Here is a 22,249-nt window from a genome sequence, read left to right on the forward strand (position 1 = left end):
GATTGTTTTGTGACAATAAAGCCGCATGTGACATTGCTCATAATCCAGTACAACATGATCGTACAAAACATGTCGAGGTGGATAGATTCTTCATTAAGGAAAAGTTGGATGATAAGATTGTGGAATTGCATAAGATTCGATCAGAATATCAATTGGCCGATATCCTCACCAAAGTTGTCTCAAGTCAAGTGTTCTCAAAATTTTTAGACAAGTTGGGCATGTGTGACATCTATGTACCAACTTGAGGGGGAGTGTTGAGATATTAAGAATGCTTTCCTTATATCATTCAATGTTGAGATATTAGGAATGTTGAAATATTAGGAAAGTTGAGATATTAGGATATTAGTTGTTCTTTTCTTGTATCATTCTTTCCCATTCTTAGAATGATGATTACCCTCTATATATACTCTGTACATGAACGAATGAAAGAATAAATGAAAAAACTACTATCACTTCAAATTGTTAAGATGGTTCAATTGTACTGTCTCTTCCCTCTTCATATGTAATGTTTTTAAGGAGAGGTCGAGAAAATTGTTTATAAAAATTGTTTTAGTTATTAAATTTTTAAACAAAATTTTGTTGTTGAAAACAAATTAAAACTATTTTTAAGAATTATTCTTAAAAACTATTTGTTATTATTATTATTATTATTTTGAAAATTTTGTTATACATATATCATTAGTTAATTCACAGTGTAAAATAATTTTCCATTGCTTGATTTTAATCATAAAATTAAGATTACATTTAAATTACTTTTAAAAAGAAAAAAAAAACAGAAAAACATATTTGACAACAAGAAAGTAAAAAAACAATTTTTTTTTTTCTTAAAAGCAAAAAATAAAGTGTTTTTTTATAACATATTTTAAATGTTTTCACTTGTCTTCTAATGATTGTTTTAGAAAATTATAAGATAAATATAAAAAATAATTGAAAATAAAAATTGCATAAAATTATATATATTTTTTTAAATTAGAAATATAAAAATAAATTTTCAAGCATACTTTTATTCTTAAAAACGTCATAAAATTATTTTTAAAAACTATTATCTATTGTACCTACATGTTATGTGAGAGTTTCTTAACCGCTAAAAAAAGTGGAGATTAAATATAATTTTCAAAATATTATGAATCTTAGACTTTAAATTAGCTATTTCCAAAACTATATAACTTTCTTAAAAATAATTTATAACAAATGTTAGTAGGTGTTTGGTAATCCAACTTGATAACTTAAAGTAACTTAACAATTTAATTTAAGTTATTATGTAAATTAAGTATGTTTGGTAAAATAATTTAATAATATGACTCAAAGTAAAAAAATAATTTTAAATAATCAATAAAAATAATTAACTTACTTTTTAAGTCCACGTCTTTATTTTATTTTTTTACTCTTATTTGTTTTAATTACCTCAACGATCTTTTTTATTACTCTACCTTTACTCAATCTTCTTTTCCCTAATTATAATTTATAATGATAAATATTTCAATTTGATGATTGAGAATAAGTTTTAAATTAATTTTTTCAAACAATGATAATATTTAAAGTAAAAATTAAGTAAGAAGTTTTAAGTTAGTAATTAAGTATAATTTAACTTAAAGTCAATTGAAGTCATTAAATAATAAGTATTAAGTTTTTTCCAAACACCTCTTTAAGCTCTTACTATATATATATATATATATAGTAAATTGCATTTGCAACTCAAATTCAAATAATAGAGAAATAATTGGATCATTGGATACAAACAAATGCTGGAAAACAAATAGAGAGATTGAAGAAGGTGATAGTAGAATACAACATTAGTGAGATCGAGTGGGTCACATTTTTGTTCAATAATGAGGTGATTGCTCCAAAAAAATATAATTTTAAAGCAATAATGCCATTAGAGACAAAAAAAAAAAAAGGAATTTTCTCTACCTTATTAGGTGGCCAAATTTTGTTTCTATGGAATAGTTTAAAATTTAGTATCCTATTCCTAATTGAGTTAGCCCATCTCTTAGACAATTGACCACAAATTTGGAACCAACCCTATTCAAATTTAGATTCTTTCATTTTCTCTAAGAATAGGATACATCCAATTATTTGCTTCTATAAATTTTGGACTTGGTTCATGGAAATGACAAGGACAATAAATCATAATTCCATTTAAAAATCAAGGAAGTAAAGTATTGATTGAAGGGTTTAAAAAAAAAATCCTTATTTTTAATTAAAAATTCAAAATATGGTTCAAAAAAGTTAAAAAAAGGTAGAATTTTGGAGTCACTATAATCATTTTTAATAAAAAAAAAATCCACAAATAAACCTTTTAAATCATATAGATTTGATTTTTTTTTTAAATGATGAACGAAAGTGAGATAATGATTTTAAGTTTGAATCCAAAATTTTATTAAAAAAAAAATCAAAATCATAGTTATCAACTACAATTTTATCATATCAATAATTATAATAATAAAAATCTTCGATCGTATTCCCGTGCTTGGATTCATAACTCTAAAAGGTAAAAGAGGTCCATTTTTCCATAATTGAGAAAACGAATTCCATTGTACACCATATTGCATGCATTCAAATTTGGATTATGACATGTGATCATAAATTCTAGTTTGTCACAATGCCAGAATAATTTAAAATAAAGGGCTGCTTGGAATGTATGCCATAAAAAAAAGATACTTAGGATTGAACACTATTTTGGACATAGGTTGAACTATTCTTTGTCCTATGGCAACCATCAAGTTCATGACACAATTTCCATTATTGAGGTATGAGTGTCGTGCACGTAGTTGAAACTTCATAGATGCTTTAAGAGGAAACTACTCAATCAATCATCATTTGCAGAGAAAATGATGTGAAGGAAAATCATATCTAATCTACTTTTTTCATAAAGTTTTTACTTTTATTTTTAAATCATAAGTTTTTTTTTTTTTTTTTTTTTTTTATGGAAATTATTCAAGTAAAAGTGTGTTTATTTTTATTTTTTAAAATTTTAACTTTTTTATTTAATTGAAAGTGATCTTTTGATATTAATTATATAAGTTGATCTCAACAAATTAATTTTGACTAAATAAAAAAAATCAAATATTTTGATTTTTTTATTCAGTAAAAAAATAAACACCATTTTATAAGCTTGTTACTAATAAATTTAGTTTTATTATATTGATTGACATTAATAAAGTTATTTTTAATTAAATAAGTTTTTTTAAATATTTTAATTTTTTCATTCAACTAAAAAACAAACTATGCATGAAAAATTAAGTGACAAAATCTGAACAATTTGGATATATATATAAAAAAAATTCCTATGTAAATTTTTATGGTAATGTCCACCTTAACTTATAAAAAAAATTAAAAATGTTATTTTTTTCAAGACTAGTGATGTAAATAATAATTTCAATAATTAAATGTTATGTAGTTGTGAGAAAAGTCATTCAAAGAACTTCAAATCTGAAGTGATTTTGTTGGTTCAAAAGTAATTGGAAAACTTTCACCAAATTCAATGCTCAATGACTGCGGCTCTACTTCTTTCTTTCCCTTTGAATTACTATTGAGTTTCCACTGGAATTTTGGGTCAAAATGACTAGTTTGACCATAAAAATGTATGTTTGACCATAAAAATGTATTTTTTTAGGATATTTTAAAATTCTTATTCAATGTGGTATTTTTTTTCACTTGAGTGCCACAACATCCCTCCTTTATAATTTGTTGAATCAAATCTTTCATTCCCTTTGAATTAGTATTGAGTTTCCACTTGGAATTTTGGGTCAAAATAGCCCATTTGACCACAAAATATACTTTTAGGCCTATTTTAAAACTTATATTTAATATAGTCTTTTCATTCTCTTTGAATTATTGATCAGTTTGAACTTGGAATTTGGGGTCAAAAATGACTAATTTGACCACAAATATATATATATTTGTCATTATTTAAATTTATATTCAATGATCTTTTTCACATCACATAAGTGCCACAACATCCTTTCACAAAATTAAACTTCAATTGAGAATTGAAATTTTGATTAAAAAATGAAATCGCAGTTGCCTTCGATTAAAAAAGGAAATCTTCATTTTTTAGTTGAAGTCTCGATTTACAAATGAGGTTTTAGTTTAAAAGATAAACTAAACCCCTCAGTTGAGGATCGAGGTTCAACTTAAATTTTTTTAAAATAATAATAATTTTTTAATGATATAATTGTGAGTAACAATAAAAGAGCAAATTTGAATATAAGTTTAGCAAAGTGGTTAAATTTATTTATTTATTCCATAAAAGGGTTATTTTGACTAAAAATCTTGAACTTGTATTCAAACCTTTAAAACAAGAAAATACTATACCTTCGATAAGCTAATCCTAAAAAATAAATCCTTAAAAACTTATTATAAAAATAAATTATTTATAAAAATAAAATTTAAGGTTTTATTTTTTGATGTATTTTGAAAAACAATTTTAAAAATAGTTTTTAAGAGTTGTTAACTGTTTTATAATATTTTGTAAAATAAAGATTTGTTTGGAAACTTAAATTTTTTTTACTAAAATTTCTATGTATTTAAATATTTTTTAAAATTAATTTTTTATCTATAATGCTTTATTTTAAATTATTTTTTATATTTATATAATTATTTTTTAAAATAATCATTTACAAAATAAGTGAAAATAATTAAAAAATATTCTTAATTTTTTTTAACATAAAATTATTTTTTATTTTATAATTATCGAACATATTTTTTCTTGATGAGAAATAAATCAAGAGTTTTTTTTTTTACAAAGAATTTTGTTATTGGAAACGACGTCGTTTCACGAGCTGCCCTTTTTTTCACTCACCTGTCCCTTTCCTTGAACAGTCTCTCTTGGTTTGAGTTTGAGCTGCAGCAATTTGTTCAACAAAAGCCAAAAGCCCAATTTTCCTGAGGTGGTGATTTCATGGGAATCCAATTCTCACCGTCTATTCAAATCGCCAGTCCGCATGTGATGTGTAAAAGCACCTCCTCTTCACCCCCATTTTCTCTTTCTCTATTTCCCCAAACACGCTGTAACATTTTCTCTCCGCATCTTCATTTTCCAATCCTTTCTCGTGATTTCGAATTCCAGAAAATATGTTTAATTGTTGTCCCTGACGCAGTTGTTTTTCCTCATATGATTAAAGCGTAATTCTCGGAGATTCCAAACCAGCCAGATTGCCAGTGATGGATGGAATCTTCTTTTTTTAAAAAATAATGCATGAAAATCTGGAGAGAAAGTGACTGGACAGAGAAAAATAGCTTTTTTATTTGTTTTTAACCCCTTTTCTTCACAAATCTAAATCTGGGGTTTTCTGGGTCTTCACTTGAGAATGGGAGTGGTTTCTATAAGTATCAATCTGGCTTTTTTTTTTTTTTTTCTTGAGTATTGTATTGCTTGAAGAGAGAGAGAGAGAATGGGGCGGGATCATATATAATAATGAAGTCATATACAGTAAAGGATTAAAATGAATAATATATGGGCGCCTGATTTGGTCGTTTCTGGACTCAGAAAGATTCTCATCTATCCCTACGTTTACTGGATGTAAAACCCATTTTGTCAACGTCAATAAATGCAAAAGGAAGCCACCAAAAGGGCTTTGTCTTTTCCGTTTTATTTTCCTTTTTTCCTTTTTTCCTTATTTTACCTTCAGGGGCGAGTCCTTTATAAGAAATGAAAATCTCATGCCAATCTATTACTGTGGGGTTGTTGAGCATGCTTTGTCTCTGATTGGTGTGCTGCCGCCATACCTTTTATCTTTAGTGTGCTTTATCAATTTTTGCTAAGGTTCAAAGATTTTGGGAGTTTGGGGCATTTGTGGTAGGCGGGTGAGGCATTTGGGCGTGCGTTCTGTGGCCTGTTTGGTGAAGGGCAAGATGGCTTCCTATGGGATGCTTGCTAGGAGGGTTGTGGAGACAGAGACACCAGTGATGGTTCAGGTATTGAAATTTGAGTCTCCTTGCAGTTATCCACAGCTGGGTTTCGTTTGTTCTTTTTCTTTTAGTTTCTTCACGGTTTTCATGGTGGCTTTTCTCTAGATTGTATTGGGGAAATGGTTCGATTTTGTTTAACTGAAAAAAAAGGTGTATGAAAGGTTTTGTAATTTGTTTGCTGTTTCTTTGGGTGGAGCGTCTTGATGATAAAAGTGGGATTGTGGGGCTGTGTTTGCAGATACAGGAATTGATCAGAGGTGCTGGGGATGCTATGTCACTGGCTCAGGTTTGTTTCCATTCTCAATTGTCGTTTCAATTGTCTCAATTGTGAGGGTTGGAAATGAGAGTGGGTTTCATCCATCCTTTGGTATTCAACCATAACTAGGGTTTTTATTTTGCCCATTGGCAGAGAATTTTATATTCTCTGCATGAATATTATTGTCTGATGTTGGACAACTTGGATATAATTGGTTCTGTACTTTTGTCTGCATAAGGGAAAAAGGAAATGTATAAGTTAAAAACGATGAGGAAGATACATTTGGGATTTCGTTTCCATAAACTGTATTGCAAAGCTTCCTTACTTATTTTTTTAAGAAGTTTGTAAACTAGTCATTGGTGTTATCATTTCTATTAATTGGTTAGGGGAAATGAAAGATCAGAAAACAACATATCCTTAAAATTATTTTACTGATATTTTCATTTTAAAAGTTAAAAGCCCCTAGCTGAGGAGTTGGGGTTGGTATTGAACTAAATACACCCTTAAGGCGGAGCCAGGAAATGGCTTGAGGGGGGCAACATCTAACTATTTATATCAAGGGGCAAAAGTGAATAAAAAGCATCTGTAGTCCAGTGGTGACAAAGGAACTTTTTACCTATTCATGAGAAAGGGTTCAAATCCCCTCCTGGGCATGCATTGGTTCCTCCCCTGATTAGGTCACATTACACCCATTTTCTGAATTGTTTGTTTGCCTTTTCAGCCAAAAAGAAAAGAAAAGAAAAAAATAAATAACTAAACAGCCAAATATCTGAGCTTACAACACTCAACTTGTTCCCTGGATGCCCATCTGAGTATTAGCCCAAGTTTTAAAAAATCATGATAGAAACCCGATTCAGCCAAATATCTGAGCTTACAACACCTTGTTCCTAATTCCCTAGATGCCCATCCGAGTATTAGCCCAAGTTTAGAACAATCATGATGATGAGCAAGAACAAGTATCATTGTTGAACAAAACAAATAGATGTGTGATGGGTCAGGGAAGAGAAGTGATTGAGACACTCATGGACCTAAAAGCCCATAATTAGCTACAGGATCTTGTATATTGTCTAATTCATATTGGACTGACTGCTTCAAATCTTTTAGTTGATTATTGATATGAGGTTAATTTCTTCAAGTTTATTATTCATTCTACAATGAGATTATTATTATTTTTACATTTAAAATACATAAAATATGCCCTTTTTTTGCCTCTAGTTTTTAGCGAGTGTTCTGGCTCAACAGCCACATGGTTATATGTGGTTCTGCAGTTCAAAATCTGGAACCTCACTTTGTGGGACCTTTTCAATCCATTCCACCTCACAGTACCCCCTTGAAATTTAAAATATCAAGGTTCTTAAGTCTTAAAATTTAATACCATAATTTATGTGGTATGTTGAATATTGACTTTATGTCGAATGGATGATTAATACCTATATTTATAAACTCTGCCGTAGGAGTGTCCACCAAAACGCATGTTCAGTTCAGGACTTGAACGCATTCATCAATCCGAGTGTGTTTGTTTCATTATTATTGCTTTTACATTACTTCGACTGTAATTTGATGTTCTTTTCTATCCCTTGGTTGCATTTAGCATGGGACTTGTAGCATTCCTTGAAGATTTATTTTCTAACTATCTGATTCATTTCTAGGGGGTAGTTTATTGGCAACCACCCAAGCAAGCATTGGAGAAAGTAAAGGACCTTGTATGGGAACCTTCAGTCAGTCGTTATGGTGCTGATGATGGTCTTCCTGAGCTCAGGGAGGCATTGGTAGAAAAGGTACATACTTAAGAGCTAACAAATTTTCCAGTCAAAGGGTTATGGCCTGACTTGTTGAGTTTCATTCTTAATATGTTAAATGGTGCATTTACATATGTGGTGATGTTGTATCCAGTGTCTTAGACACCTGTGAGGTACTATTCTAATCCAGCTTGGTTGCTTATATTAGGGTTGGACATGGGATGGGTTGGGTCACGTTAAATGCCCATCTGGGTACAGTCCTTAGGTTGAATAGGCAGCACACAGCCTGAATAGGTTGAATAGGTTGCTTATATATTGCATATTCATTATTTTAATGCTTTCATTGAGATGCTCATTAACCAGGCAAATTCCGATTAAAATAGGGTACAGTTGAAACAAATTAGTTGAAACTTTATTATTGCCATTTGTATTGAAATTGTAGAGCTATTTGGATGAGGTAAGGCTAATGAAACTGCATAACAAATTTCTAATTTTTGTGTAATTATTTTTTGATACGTTGATGAATCATTTTGGGCTTGATTGGTTGCTTAAGGCCTGAGGATTAGGATATTAGAATGCAAATCCAACCTCAGGTTCAAAACCAAATCCATCCTTTTTCCTCTTGGGCTTTTGTTGTTTGGGGGCTCTACATTTTAACCTGCTGAAGTAGTCTTATCTTGTAATACATCCATTGGGGCCATGAATATATATACCTATATATATAATTCTGTACTCAACCTGACAAAGCCTTGAATCAACAATTTGTGGTCAGCTGCACGAGTTCTGTTTATTTTTCTACTTTATGAGTGGTTGTATCTTAAGTCATGGGTCATCTTTTTCTTGCTATCTGGACTACATCCTTACGGCTGTTTCCTTGGCATTGTAGCGCCTCCAGGTTGAACCTTATTTGTTTTTACTACCATGGTGATTGGCCTTTGTGGTAGGTGATTTACCATTACAGTTGCTCTCTCATCTATTCCCTGATGGGTACTACCAGACATCAAACATGGATTCATGTCTCATGGATTCATCTTGTTCCTTATGTACATGTCCGACCATTTTAGCTGACACTTGTCTCCTATTGGTGTGACTTTGGACTTCTCACAAGTTCATTTACACACACACAAATACATGCTAATTTATGTTTAATAAGCCCTTCTATTATTTAACAAGCTTGAATAATATGAAGTTGGGTTCTTCATCTGCATTTGGTGCTCTTGAGTCTTGACCATATGACTATACTACTTCAATCTTCTTTTGTAAACATGTTGTAAACTAATTTCTTTTTTGGGTTTGCAGCTGCGTCAGGAAAATAAGTTATATAAATCTTCTGTGATGGTTACTGCAGGAGCAAATCAGGTGATTGGGACTGGATATTACTATGTTGTTTTTTTTTTTTTTTTTGAAGCATTCGAGAAGATATTAGGTTTAAGGAAGAGGATAAATTCAGATGAGAAGGTGAATTTTCTCTAAAACATTTAGTTTTGTACTGTTGAGCTGCAAACCTAAGGAGCAAAAAGCCTTACATGAAGGAATCTGATGCCTGATTGTGCATACATACAAGTTTTTTGTCTTCTCTTGGTTCCTTCTAGCTACTCTCTTCTTGTGTATTGTCATGTAGATTATGCACTCTTCTTGCTAACTTGTTATGAGTCGTATTTGTCAATGGCATGATAGGCCCATTGCTTCTCTAGGCAGTGAAAGAAAGTACCTGAACATGAGAAAATAAATGCACCCAAGTTTGTCCTTAGTTTTGTAATATTTATAATTGTTTATCCAATTGAACTTGTCCAGCTTTAAGATCTGATGCTTTTGATAAATTATTAGGAAAACTGCTGTATATTTGGGGGGCTACAACATAGAATAAATAAAATCACAATTCCAAGGAGGAAATATGCACATGCTTTTATGTGTACACATGTGTTTCGCCGTTGAAATACATATATATGTTAGATTATGTGTCTATTTAAGCAACTTTCTGGACCAAATACCGAGTTTAATATTTCAATTGCAATGATCTTACTTGCCATTATTTTAATTACTATCCAAAATAAATTGGTCATGCTGATCTTACATGCTTTCATCTAAAAAACATTTGATTGTTAGTTACTCAGGCTCTTAACAATGATGAATGATATTGAGTTTCTAATACCTTTTTTATTGAATTGGAATATAGAACAGTTTCTGTTCTTGCTATTAGCCAAAAGTGTTAGCTTCCATCCATTTTTCTAGACTTCTAAAGCATTGTCTACTTATTTTACTTGATGGCAGGCATTTGTGAATCTCGTTCTTACATTATGTGATGCTGGAGATTTGGTTGTTATGTTTGCACCATACTACTTCAATGCATACATGTCCTTCCAGATGACAGGTGTTACTAACATATTGGTGGGTCCTTCTAATCCGAAGACTCTTCATCCAGATGCAGGTAAGGAGTTTCTTTAACTGTTCATTGTATATAAAACATATTCTGATGATATTTTCTGAACTTCAACTTTGATGATCCTGCCTTTTTCTTAAATTGGATGTTGGTCAATCAAAAAAGTTTTCCAAAAGGACTACAGTTTGGGTATATTTAGACATTTTGTCACTTGTTGAATATGACCACATCTGCTCTTGTTAGTGTATGTTTTGGATTCTCATGTTTTAAGTTGTTTGGTGCTTTATAATATTTGGTTACTGAGGTAAATCGCACATTGAGCTTTATTGAATAAGAAGTTGGTTGGATTTTGGTTTTAGTATGAGAAATTTTAATGCTATTATAAATTTTATAATCTGCTTTGGAATATGTTTAATTTCCGCTTGATTTGTGTTTTTTTAATCTCATAAGTTGCCTAAATTTGCAAGGTTCACTTTTTGGATGGCATTTAAGTGTCTTTTTGTTTGTATTTTCTTGTATGTGTTTAATAAGTTTACATCAGAACTGCAGGTGTTATGAAAATCATGAATTTAACTAATGTTTAGAAAAGAATTTTTTCTACAATTGGCGTCCCAGCCTCAATGCTTTATGGTAGTTCTAATTGAAAGGTCATACAATCTGACACTTGGTTGGAATAACGGGCACCAGAAACATATGCTTATTTTCTGCAGTTATGATGTAAAAACCTTTGGCACATGTTTTTCTAGTTCTTGCACTGGATTGCTATACTTCTGTCCCTTCACTGCAATTCATCAATGTTAAATCAGAACTGTATTAAAATCCAAGAGTGGAAACAAATGCATTTCTCCAGTAACTTGTGACTAGTATTTCCTCAACAAGTTCAGGGAAATCCTCTGATGGGAGCTTGGATTTCCAGTCAGCAAAATGGACCTTAGGATGTCACTGATGAACCATCTTTTGCATCCCTGAGTGTTGCATTATGGAAAGATCACAGTGTGTTGGGTACAGCATGTTGGCATGGCTGCATGGAAACTCCTCACAATTTAGAGGAAGGGGAGTGGGGGTGTTGGGGTGGAGAAGGACAGAGGTACACTTGTTATACAAAGAAAATGTAAAATGGGAATTTTATGGAATTTCTCCTATAATAGGTGTTGTTCGAACCTGGAACCATGATTAAGCTGTTGGAACATCTAGTTTAAGATTCAAGCAATTTATTTTATTTTTAAAATTTTTTGGTTTTTGAGATGCCCTTTGTTCTAGCAGTGATAATCTGGCTTAGAGGTGGCTGATAACTATACAATTCTTGTGGAAGTGTTTCCTTGATTACTGGTTTGATGTATATGCATGTGTGTGAACGGATATAGGTTATGTGTGCTTACGTATATTAGTTCTAAGAAAACTGATGTATATTCAACATGAGTAAGGAGTGGCTACCTGTACAATATGGAGGTAAATCATTAATTAATGTTATCTTGATCTGCAGATTGGTTGGAAAAAATATTGTTGGAAACTAAACCAGCACCAAAGGTTGTAACTGTTGTGAATCCTGGTAACCCATCTGGGACCTACATTCCAGAGCCTCTGCTTAAGGTCTCTCTCTCCCCTCTGTGTCGTTGTGTGTGTGTGTGCATGTGTGCCTGCTTACACTGTTAGAATAAATTTTAGAAAATAGTTAAACTTTCGTTTTCCTTTTTTCAGTTTGTTTCAAACCTAACTGGTCCTTTGTTTTCTTTAAGTAGAGGTTTGCAGATCTTTGCAGAAATGCTGGATCTTGGCTTGTTGTAGATAATACATATGAGTAAGTATATTGTCTTATTTTGACTTTCTCCTTTATGCATTTGATATGACAATAATTCTCATATTAATCTCTTTACTGTAAAGAAATTCCTCATGATCATTTTGGGATACACTGAAATTTCTAATGTGCTTCTAGAGAGCTATATAACATGGATTTTTTTTTTTCCCAAGGGGTCCTTGTTAATCCCCATGCTCCAATCCCTCATCAGTTATAAGTAACTCAATATAAATCCCTCAATACACACAATCAGCCACCGTGCATGTTCAAAATCTTGAACCTAAAATGTGGCAAGAGCATTGTGATCAATGTTTAAAGCAATCAAGTTAACCTGGCTTTGTCAATTTAACAAGTTTCCAGAAAGTGACTCTCCTTTAGACTATGTTCTGGATGGGGGTTGGGGTTTGAAATTGTAAACTATGCCTGCATTCTGTAGCAAATTGGAGATCTTTCTGCAGTAATAGGTGATTCTGTTCACTTAAAGGTTGAAGAATAAATTCCAAAGTCTCTGTTTGGATCTAGGAAAGTGACAGAGATAGCAAAAGAGAAAGGAAAAAGGAAAAGAAAGAAGGATGTGACATAAAAATAAGTATTAACCACCCCCCTTCCTCTCCTCCAATATTGTTCTCCTTTTCAAGTTGAGGATCAGAAATTTCAAAGGGCATAATTTTTCAAATAACACCAGTGCATTTCATTTTCTGTGTCTTCCTTCACAATCCAAACAAGAGAAATTGAGATTCTAGGACAACACAGTGTGAGTGTTCTGCCCAGTGTTTGCCCATGAAGCAACAGTACTCTATTGGATTATAGAATTAACAATTGGTTTTGCAGGTACTTCATGTATGATGGTCTTAAGCACACGTGTGTAGAGGATGATCACATAGTGAACATTTTTTCCTTCTCAAAAGCCTATGGGATGATGGGATGGCGAGTTGGTTATGTAAGTAATGGTTTCTGATTCCTATTTCTATATTCAGTGTGAAAAGGCCTTGTTTCTTTAAACAATACGGTATGAAAATCTGTGCTTCATTTTGAATGGAAAACCAAGTTCTTTATTGTCTGATTATTCTAAAACCACTTATTAACTTCTAATGTTCCTTTTTAACCACACACACAAACACACAAACAATTACGCTTTCAAAGATTGAAATCTAGAATGAGAAAGAGACTCAAAAAGAGTGGTTGTGTTGATGTTTTGTTTAAATGATTTTCCGAGCCAAATAGATACTATTTGGAACCTCCTAACTGCTAACTTTGAATCAAAGAAGTCATTATACGTTATCTTTGATACGTTGCTTTATGGTAACAACACTATGATGCTTGTTCTTCTAAGTACACTGTGAGCGTGTTAAGGGTTTGTTTTGTGCAGTTATAACCCCATTTAATAGGTTTTTTTGTCAAGATTTGTGTAAAGGAGGTTTCCATTTAATATGTAAAAAATTGTAAATTCTCTAACACCTTATTGTATGCTCTTTTGCAAAAGTTATTCACCCCAAAGTTTATTAAAACCGGATTTTAGGCCTCAAATCTCTCCAAACTGAAGTGTTCAATATGTAACAAAATGCACTGTAAAGCTCTGTAATAGGCAGAAGGAGCTTTTAGGTGGTCAGGAGCTGTGCAAAACCGGGACTAACTGTAGTATTGAATGAGTTGAGAATATGGAGTACTTAAAGCATCATGCTGTTGCAAACTGATTTGACAATCTCCTTTCCCTATTAAATGAGTTTGTAACATGGAGCTGACCCCTTTTCTGGTTTGTGCTATTAACCAGACCATGTGCTTTCCCTACGTGTTTATCATATACAAAATTTATACTGGGACTCTGAAATATTTTTGTGCATGCCTGCAGATAGCATACCCCTCAAATGTGGAGGGCCTTGGCGCACAACTCCTCAAAGTCCAAGACAACATACCCATCTGTGCTTCAATATTCTCACAGCACCTGGCCCTATATTCACTAGAAATGGGACCTGAGTGGGTGACTAAACAAGTGAAAAGCCTTGTCATTAACAGATCTCTCATAATGGATGCACTCTCCCCACTGGGAAAAGATTCTGTGAAAGGTGGAGAAGGTGCTATTTACCTGTTTGCAAAACTTCCAGACCAATATCATGATGACTTTGAGGTGGTTCGCTGGCTTGCACGGAAGCATAGGGTGGTTGTGATCCCAGGAAGCGCTTGCGGAACTCCAGGGAGTCTGAGGGTCTCTTTTGGGGGGTTGAGGGAGGATGAGACCCAAATCGCTGCAGGAAGGCTGAAGAAAGGAATTGAAGAACTGGTGAGGGATGGGATGTTGCAGTAACCTCTAACATTCTATTCAATATTGAAACTGGAAGTCCTTTGGCCGGTTTTTGCAAGTTCAAAACTGGTGCAAGTTCTGTCCCAAAATAATTGGAGGATTCATGCCTGTTAAGTCCTCCGAAATCACAACATTTATTTCAGTTACATATATCAGGAATACCCTCTTAACATCTGCATGTATTACCACTATACTACAGTGATTTTTATGCATAACCACTTTTCATGGTTCATATCTTCCATTGTGAGTTATATGATCTGAGAAATACAATGATAAGTGATAAGTGAAAGGTGTGAATGTGTTAGATGTTTTGATTGTTGAAATAAGAACAAGGAAGAAAGAAGAAATTAATGCTTATTAGAGCTGGTTCGATATGGATCACCTCATCTCACTCATGTTCTGTTTATTTATATTTATTTTTATCTTCGCTTAAAAAAAAATTTAAATGAGGCAAGGTGGGATGATTGAGTATAAGAAATTTGCATATCTGTCTCATTTAAAAATTTTCAACATTTTTCAATTTATTTTTTTCATTTTTAAATTTTATTAAAAATAAATATAATTTATAAATAAAAATATTATAAATATTTATAATATATTTTTATGAAAATTAATATTTTATTTATGTTTAAAAAGTTGAAAAATGAAAAAAAAAAAGCAATTAAAATAATTTTTTATTTAAAATTATATATAATTGGGACAAGACATAATTATACTTAAACTGGCTTTGAACTTGTCCCAACTTTTTAAAAACTTTTCAAATTCATATTGAATTCATTTATCTTTATTCCAAAGTTTTCCCATTAGGAGTGGGCAAGGCAAGTACTTCGAAAAGTTTTATGTGACTCATATATCTTAGATAGACATTACTCGTTATATCTCCATTACCTCTCCTATTTTCTCTTACAACACCTCAATTAACTTAAGCTAAGAGAGGCTCATACCCTTTTGGTTACTCCATGATTTACTATCCATTTAGGATATTTTCAAACAATAGGGGGGTTATGGTATTAACCACGAGGATATCGGGTCATTCCCACCTAGTTTGTTTGATTAAAATAAAGAGATTTTAAGATTATGATTGACAATGATAGAAGACTCTTTTCTTATCCCTTTTGACTTGTATTATTTGGTTACTTATATACTTGCTTTATCAATAGAAATTAAAATTGAAATGATTGAATTTTCATAACCATTATTAAAAACATGTTTTGACAACAATTGATCATGTTTTCATGTTTTCTAGAAAAAAAAAAAAAGTTGTTTTTGGAACCGTTTTCAAATTCTAAGGGTATTTTAGTCATTTAAAATTGGAGGTTGGGCGGGTCGGTTGAGGGCCCAAACTTCCTATGGGCTTTGGGCCAGCTTCGGTAGGTAGGGTGCAAGTGGGCTCCACACGTGCACACAACCGATAATATCGTCCTCTAAGGCCCAGATCCAATTGGACCCAACCCCTCTTAGATCCCTTGTCCTACAATCTAAAATAATTGAAACTTATTGCTTGTTGGACTCCAATTAGGACCGTTGCAACTTCTATTTAATAATTTTGATATATTAAAAGGTTATTATTTAAGGAAATTAATTATTAATTATTTTAGAAAACATATGGTATTAAATTAAAGGACAGTGAAGAGTAGGCAACATTCGGTGCACGCCAGAGTAGACGAACCAAGCTCCCGAACATTCCCCATTTCAAACTACTAAAGTAACATAGCCGAAGGGCATTTCAGTAAAATCACATCCTTCCCTCCTCCCTCTTCCCATCTCTTGGACGTTTAAACGTCGTCGTCTCACCTCCGCTGCTACATCGGCCGATTTCAAGCCTGAAACTTAGCTTCGTTTCGGGGAGGAAAAAAAAGACCTAGCTTTTTAAAATCGAAACCCTAGCTACTGCATCTTTCAAAGCCCTAGCTCTTGAATTTTTGAAACGTTATCTGCTGAATCTTTGAAACCCTACCTGAAATTGATATTGATAATGGTGGGACCGTCGACGCTGGTGGGGTTACAAGATCACCTGAAATTGGCGAGGGAGTACGCTATTGAAGGCCTCTACGACACCTCCATTATCTTCTTTGATGGTGCCATTGCTCAGATCAACAAGTATGTTTTCGCTCTCTTAGTTTCTCTCTCTGAGGTTTGCTATTTTCTTAGGTGGAAAATTATATGCTTTTGATTTGGGAATGGAAATTGTATTTTGTGGTGGATTGAAATGGAAGGCTATCTTTTTTCTTTTTGGTCGTGCGATCTTTGGTTTGTTTGGCTATATTGCAAATTAAATCTGCATCCAGTTGATTCCATTTGGTTGCGGAGAAAATGGAGAAAAAGAGAGAAAAATTTTGAGCCTTTTTCTCATTTTCATTTTTGGTTTCTGGAAGGTGGAATAACTGAGCTGGACAATACCAAATAGTTGAATCAGTTTCCTGTTATGAAATAATAAAAATTGGAATTCGGGGTTCTAATCTTTTCTCTGCATTTTTTAGTAACCAAACCTAGCTCAAGAAGATAATATCTGGTGATTTTTATTTTCAAATTGAATTCAAGGCATCCGCTCCATATTGATTTCAAATTACACTAGGCCAAGATAGCTGGGATAAATTCAAATGTTAATACCTCCTGAAATTAAGTGGAGAAGCATGGCATCTAAGCTTTATGATAGGGCATACTACAAGATACATGGGGCTTTCAGAGATAAGCTTTTTATCATGTAAAATTTTTCCGGGAACTATTTTCACCCATTTGCTTTTTCTTTCTTGTGCCCATGTCTGTCATGTAAAGTTTTTCACAATTAGTCTGTTTTCAGGCACTTAAACACACTTGATGACCCTTTGATTCGCACAAAATGGATGAATGTCAAGAAAGCTCTTTCAGAGGAAACAGAGGTTGTGAAGCAGTTGGATGCAGAAAGAAGGGCCTTCAAGGAAATTCCTGGGGGACGGCGCCCTTCATCACCTCCAATCTCAACTAAATCATCTTTTGTTTTTCAACCACTGGATGAGTACCCAACTTCATCTGGTGCTCCCATGGATGATCCTGATGTATGGAGGCCACCTAGTCGGGACACTACGAGTAGAAGATCTGCAAGATCTGGTCAGGTGGGCATGAGAAAGACTTCACAAGATGGAACATGGCCTCGTGGTTCTACAAGGGGAGGAGCAGCTCCGCGTGGAGGAAAGTCTGGTGCTTCAAGTAGAACTCACTCAGGTGTCCGAGCATCAACAACTGGAAGGAAGGGCTCTAGCAAATCTAACACTGACAAGGCTGATTCGGTGGTAAATTCAAAATTACAGTAGTTTCTTCAGTTAGCATTGCCTGTTATTATAGTTGGAGTTTCAGGTTCCTGCATAAAGCTTAAGAACTTCACCTTTCTTCTTTTGAAAACTCACTGCTAACTATATATGGTGGGTAGAATTATTCGAATTACTGAGGAAGCCTAGCTTTCATTACCTTAGAAGTGTGTTTGGTTCATTAACATCTAAACTTGGGAATGAAAAATATCCTTTAGACATGGACCTGGAACATAGTGGATATGGGATTCCCATTCTACTTTTTTGGTTAAGGTTATAAATTTTAGATTTCTATTAAGTTTTATTCCCCTTCTAGCTTTTGTTTGTCTTGGGAATACCTTGGAATTAATGCAAATTTATATAACAACCCTTCACATAACATTTATGAAAATAGATTTTATTTATAAATAGTGAAGGGAATAAATATTGATTAAATGGATTGCCCATTTTATGTTTGTTAAAAAAAAATATTAAGTCTTATATTGATGGGATTCCTCCAATTTTGAAAGGATTTCATATCCAAGGAAATTCTAATTTCCAAAATTGCGTGCACCCTTAACAGTTTAATTTTATACTTAAAATTGAAATACCTATTTCCCAATAAAAATACCCACAAAACAACTATTCTGTTACAATTAGATGAATTTTTGGTGGGGTGACACGACTCACATCATATCAATAGCATGTAGCTTTTTTAATCTATAAGTAATCTTTTTATTTTTATTTATTTATTTATCTTTTGGGTAAGTAACAGTATTGAACTGTGAAATTTATTTATTTATTTTTTAATGTGCTCATCATGTGGCTTATATTTCTTTTGTGGCTGTCAATATGTAGTTCAAATATTTTTGGTTTCTTCTTCATCCTGATTGAAACAATAGTGCAATTCCAATATTGATAAATACCTTGATAAATTCTTAATCATCTATGTGCGAATAATTAGCTTAATTATGAAGTTATAACTTCCACAACTAATTGACTAGCCCTCTTCTCTTGTGCTGGTTTAGCAGCAGTGTGTATAAAGATGCTTGAAACACCATCTGTAAAGTATGATGTGCTGAGGAGTAACTTTCATGAGAGGATGTACTTGTAGTTTTTAAGTTCACATTAATCTCTATTGATTATGATTTTCAGATGGAATAACGAGAAGGCGTTGGTCATTTTAACTTAAAAATTTTCAAATATTGTGTATATGATGTCTTTGTTTTGTACGTTTTTCTCCTGCTCTTTTATATTGCATTTTGTGAACTGTTTCAGGAGTTAAATGTCTGAAAATTAAACCAGAGGGATAAAGCAAGCTTTATTTGTTTCCATTTCCATCTAATTTTTATTCAGTATTCACACTTGGGAACTGTGGCTGCACTTAATTTTATTGGCCTTTGAAGTACCTTCACTTTGTAAAAAATATTAGTGATGTAACTTGTGTGTTCATTTGACCTTCAGTTACTCAATATTCTGCTTCCTAATTTGTTTGTGTAATTGCTAGAATGGTGATGCTGAAGATGGAAAATCAAAGAGGGCACAGTATGAGGGACCTGATCCAGACTTGGCTGCAATGCTTGAAAGGGATGTTTTGGAGACTAGCCCTGGAGTGAGATGGGATGATGTTGCAGGATTGAGTGAAGCCAAAAGACTCCTAGAGGAAGCTGTTGTCCTTCCTTTATGGATGCCTGAATATTTCCAGGTATGTCTGCCTATTTTTCCCCGAATTATCATCAGGAAAAAGTTGGAATTCATCTTTTGGTGTTAGAGACAAGGATATCGGGATATCTTCTATTGGGAAGACCACTAGGGCAGGATCTAGTTTGTTGATCTTATCTCACTATTAGTAAATTAAGAATTTAAGGGATGTTTAAGTCTCACTTTTGTGTTGGAAGTTTGTATTTTTTATTCAGGTCAAGTTTTATTGTTTCTTTACTTAACAGGGAATTAGGAGACCATGGAAAGGTGTTCTTATGTTTGGTCCTCCTGGTACTGGCAAGACACTTTTGGCTAAAGCTGTTGCTACTGAGTGTGGTACAACATTCTTCAATGTTTCTTCTGCTACCTTAGCCTCAAAATGGCGTGGGGAGAGTGAGCGCATGGTCCGTTGCTTATTTGATCTTGCAAGAGCTTATGCTCCAAGTACTATTTTTATTGACGAGATTGATTCTCTTTGCAATGCTCGGGGGTAAGTAATTTGCCTTCTCTTTTGTCAGGTTTTGAAGTTGTATATGCTCACTCGGCGTCCACTTAGTTCAAAGTCTAATAATTGTTTAGTTTTCTATCCCAACATTAAATAACATGGTTGCCCAATTATGAAATAGAAATGTCGGACTGTTTTATTTATACATGTGGGCATAGGATTCACTTATAATTGGTTTATTTTAACATATTGATGTTTACATAGTAATTCCCCCCTCTGTGTGGCATTGACAGGCCTCCATATTAAAAAAAAATCTAGAAAAATGTTGTGGTTGAGAAAATGTGAACTTATTGTAAGATACTTTTGGTAGTTTCTCTTATATTGGTGTTAAACTCAAATATGAATAACATCGTCCAGGGCTTCAGGGGAGCACGAATCTTCCAGACGGGTGAAGTCTGAACTTTTGGTTCAGGTTGATGGTGTAAACAACAGTTCTACAGGTGAAGATGGTAGTCGAAAAATAGTGATGGTTCTGGCAGCTACAAATTTTCCATGGGATATAGATGAAGCACTCAGGTTGGATATCATTATTATTATTTTTTTAATTAAATTTATTTTTTTGAATTTTTATCATTCTTTGAATTGTTAAGTAGATTTAATCTAGGATTTTTCTGTTCTAAGCAGTCCATTTGAAAGATTTTTATGTAATGCAGGAGGAGGCTGGAAAAGCGTATATACATCCCTCTCCCAAATTTTGAGAGTCGCAAGGAGCTTATACGGATCAATTTGAAAACTGTGGAGGTAAATTGACTTCATTAAGCATGCAATAATTTTATCTAGGATTAGACAAGTAGGACTAGGAAGCTATAACAGCCCTGGTTGAATGTTACCTATCATTTGAAACTCCACTCTGGTCTGAATCCAGAAACGGTTCTTGTGAAATTTGTCTTTTCTACAAAAAAATTGGGCATTTATTTTCCCTAACTCGTTATAGAATTTGTTTGTAGTTATAGAATTTCTAGGACTGTCCAATCATATCCTGTTACCATCTGCATTCCCGCTTCTATTATTTTCTGGGCAGAGCATCTCTATAATTGTCAGCAATCATATGTTTGCTCATTGATTTTAACCTACTTGACTTAACAATCATGTACTGTATACTCCTTATTAAGCTAGATATGTCTTTATTGGGTTGTTGTATTCATCTATCAGGTGGCTCCTGATGTAAATATCGACGAAGTGGCTCGCCGCACTAAGGGGTACAGTGGAGACGATCTGACAAATGTTTGCCGGGATGCTTCCTTAAATGGCATGAGACGGAAAATAGCAGGTAAGACACGAGATGAGATTAAGAACATGCCCAAGGACGAGATTTCAAATGATCCTGTCGCCATGTGTGACTTTGAAGAAGCAATAACCAAGGTTCAACGGAGTGTTTCTCAGGCTGATATCGAGCGCCATGAGAAGTGGTTTTCTGAATTCGGATCTGCATAGAAAAGAAGAAGCAATCTGAAAGATGTTGATTCTTTGCTTGCTGCTCTCATGACCTGTGTCTGTCGAGTGTCCAGTTTGTTGGGTGATTGTTTCTGTGACCCTGTTTGCTGTTCTGTTTATGGGTTTTGAGAGTGTTGAATGGTCTCACATTGTTGTGTTGGTTTTGTATCTGTAACCTCCAATATAATGTAATTTGATCATGTTTTGGAAGACTCCTTCGATCTATACTAGTAGATTAACATTTCATTCAAATTACTTATCCTCATGATTTGGAGAGTATTCAGAAAAATTTAGCATTACTATTAAGACATGGCTAATGTTAGGCTTTTAGGTTGGGCATGGTATATGTTAAAACAATCTAGAATAGTTGGCTGGTCTTGCTGGTAGTTGCAAATAATAATGGAGTCGTGGAGTGGAGTGGAGTCGTAAAAGAGATTGTGAAAGTAATTAGGGTAAATGGGTAAAAATGTAAAAATAAAAATATGGACTTAAAATAAATTAATTGTTTTTGTTTATTACTTAAAATTGTTTTTGACTTTATGTCGTAAAATTAAATTATTTTATCAAACATACTTAATTTATTTATTTATTTAAATTAAGTTATTAAATTAATTTATCAAATTCTCACGTAGTTAATCTCTTCCGTCTACTCCAATATCTAACTTGAGGTATTTAATAATATTAAACCTAATCTTATTTTCGAAGTTTGAGTTGTTTGAATTAAACTTGAGTTGTATGTTTTAAAATTCATTCCTGAACTTTTTATTTACGTATCTTAGAAAGATAAAAGGTTTATGTTAATAGTTTGATATTTTTCTTTAAAAATATAAAAGGAGAAGAAATAAAACCAAGGGTATTATATAAAATAATATAAATTACAAATATTAGAAAAATATTAAATCGAATTGAGTTTAGACTCGGGATGTTCAAGCTTTAGCACAAGCCCAACCCAAATTAAATCTGG

At 32.9% G+C, this 22,249-nt stretch overlaps 2 protein-coding genes across 2 annotated transcripts; both read left to right on the forward strand.

Moving 5' to 3' along the window:
- The first annotated feature begins 5,532 nt into the window (after positions 1-5,532).
- On the forward strand, positions 5,533-14,619 carry LOC117922184 (aromatic aminotransferase ISS1). The gene is made up of 9 exons (XM_034840225.1): positions 5,533-5,919; positions 6,152-6,199; positions 7,819-7,947; positions 9,208-9,267; positions 10,180-10,336; positions 11,772-11,878; positions 12,028-12,086; positions 12,915-13,023; positions 13,933-14,619. The coding sequence occupies exons 1-9, from the start codon at positions 5,857-5,859 to the stop codon at positions 14,383-14,385; spliced, it is 1,185 nt and encodes a 394-aa protein (XP_034696116.1). The 5' UTR covers positions 5,533-5,856; the 3' UTR covers positions 14,386-14,619.
- A 1,459-nt stretch (positions 14,620-16,078) lies between these two features.
- LOC117922511 (katanin p60 ATPase-containing subunit A1) lies at positions 16,079-21,537 on the forward strand. The gene is made up of 7 exons (XM_034840642.1): positions 16,079-16,482; positions 17,183-17,651; positions 19,153-19,350; positions 19,592-19,836; positions 20,209-20,367; positions 20,505-20,592; positions 21,004-21,537. Exons 1-7 carry the CDS (start codon positions 16,358-16,360, stop codon positions 21,283-21,285), a joined length of 1,566 nt encoding a protein of 521 aa, XP_034696533.1. The 5' UTR covers positions 16,079-16,357; the 3' UTR covers positions 21,286-21,537.
- Positions 21,538-22,249: the final 712 nt, after the last annotated feature.

The sequence above is a fragment of the Vitis riparia genome, chromosome 9 (genome assembly GCF_004353265.1).
Source record: "Vitis riparia cultivar Riparia Gloire de Montpellier isolate 1030 chromosome 9, EGFV_Vit.rip_1.0, whole genome shotgun sequence".
Classification (NCBI taxonomy): Eukaryota; Viridiplantae; Streptophyta; class Magnoliopsida; order Vitales; family Vitaceae; genus Vitis; species Vitis riparia.